General features: G+C 58.5%; 1 protein-coding gene across 1 annotated transcript in view; it reads right to left on the reverse strand.

The window, feature by feature from the left end:
• Positions 1-1,802, reverse strand: part of SDK1 (sidekick cell adhesion molecule 1) — a 455,450-nt gene that overhangs the window by 220,025 nt on the left and 233,623 nt on the right. The window contains exons 11-12 of the mRNA XM_015565152.1: positions 1,626-1,770; positions 58-174 (exon numbers count right to left, since the gene is read on the reverse strand). Coding sequence (XP_015420638.1) covers positions 58-174; positions 1,626-1,770 — 262 coding nt within the window. The remainder of the gene's footprint in view (positions 1-57; positions 175-1,625; positions 1,771-1,802) is intronic.

Below are 1,802 nucleotides of genomic sequence, written 5' to 3' on the forward strand. Positions count from 1 at the left end.
AATCGCCGAGGCTCAGCGCTGCGCTGGCCCGGCCACTGTGCCAGGGCTGCTGCCTACCTCTCCTCCAGGTGATGGCGGGTCTGGGCGCCCCGGACACCTCGCACCTCAGCGTGGCCGTCATCCCATCTGTGACCGTGGTGTCGGCCGGAAGCTGAGTGAAGGCTGGTGCGACATCTGAGTGAGGAGGTGACAGGGACAGGCTCAGCGTGGGCCCTCCGAGGGACCGTCCACGGGGCTTTCCACAGGACGGAGCGTGAGGCAACTAGTGAGGGTGCCTGCACCTGCCTGGGCTCTCCTCGGAGCTGCGATCCTGCAGGCCGCCCGCAGAGGACCGCCCCCCTCACGGCTGTCCCAGGCCTGAGGGACCCGGAGGCCTGGACACGCACGCTCAATGGTGTTTGTTAAATGAACACATCAATATTGATTGTGCTACATTGTATTTTCATCCCATTAGAGGTTTTAATTTGAAAAAAGCCCCTTTTGCTTCCCCCTTCACTTACAAATCATAATCATTTATCTGTTCGCCCTCCAGTTGTCATGGTAACCAGCGTATGGAGCACGTTCATTTAAATTTCCAATCTGATCTTTGCAAGAACCTTGTGAGTTGGGCTGGGTCGGCTCCATTTTGATGACAACACTGAGGCTGAGAAGTTAAGTAGAGCTTCCCAGGGCTCTCAATAGAGAAAAGGTTGGCCCTCCAACCCGGGGCCCGAATGCAACCCCAGGCCTGCTTGTCAATAAAGCTTTATTGGGACACAGCCACGCCCACCCGCTCCCTGCTGTCCGTGCTGTTGTCCTGCTCCAGCAGAGCGGAGTCGCTGAGCCCATGGCCCCCAAAGCTGAACCAATGTACCCTCTGCCCTTCTAGGAGGAGGGCCAGTGCCCGCCCGCCCCACTCCGGCCTGCCGCGGCCAGGTCTGCTTTAAATAATCCCAACGCATCAAACTCGGTTCCCGGCTAAGTGCCCAGACGGGGTGACAGGAAACATAATGTCTGTCTGAAGGGATTTTAACAGAATCCCTGTGCCCTGGCGGTCAGGGTTATTTCTACTGTTTGAAGGGATTTTAGTTTCCTACGCTCCAAAGTGGATGATAAACTTGACCCCTGGGCACAGTCCCAGGAAGTGGGCCCAGGTCACTGAAGCGTACGCATCCGTCTCAGGTTCTGTCCGCCTCTGTGGGCTCCACCGGCCAGCACCGCCGGCACCGACCCACTTCCTCCTAAGGCTCTGCCCTGAGGAGACCAGCAGTTTTCCTCCGCAAGGACAGATGGGCCCGGTACCGCTCCCTAAGCACCAGGCTCTACTTTGTCTGAAAGGGGGAAGGCGTACAGGAAACCCTCCTTCGGGAGAACAGGACCACAGCTGTGGGAGGTTAGGGAGCGAGGCCGGATAAGGAAAACCTCCCACACCCCAGCCGTCAGAGGCCCACCATGTCCGTCCATGGGGCAGTAGAAGCAGCTCACAGAAGAGCTGTAATCGTCCAATAAAACCACAACAGAATGAATATTTAAAGTGGAAAAACTATCTCAAGGAAAAGAGCAGGAACAAGCTGTTCACTAAATGTCCAGAAAACGGCTTTCCTGCTTCTTGGTGCCGGGGAGGCTCGGTGCTGGGACCCCGCGACCTGCTGAGAGCAGGGCGGTCCCCTGGGGCAGCCATGTGTTCGCGCCCCAGGCGTCTGCAGAGGTGACGAGGGTGCTGGGTGCTGCAGTCACCTGGGCACCACGCCCGCCCAGGTCCCGGAGGGGCCGAGCAGAGGGGACCCCTCTCTGAGTGTGCCACACGGGCCAGGGCAGGAAGC

The sequence above is a fragment of the Myotis davidii genome, unplaced genomic scaffold, assembly GCF_000327345.1.
Source record: "Myotis davidii unplaced genomic scaffold, ASM32734v1 scaffold399, whole genome shotgun sequence".
NCBI classification, from domain to species: Eukaryota; Metazoa; Chordata; class Mammalia; order Chiroptera; family Vespertilionidae; genus Myotis; species Myotis davidii.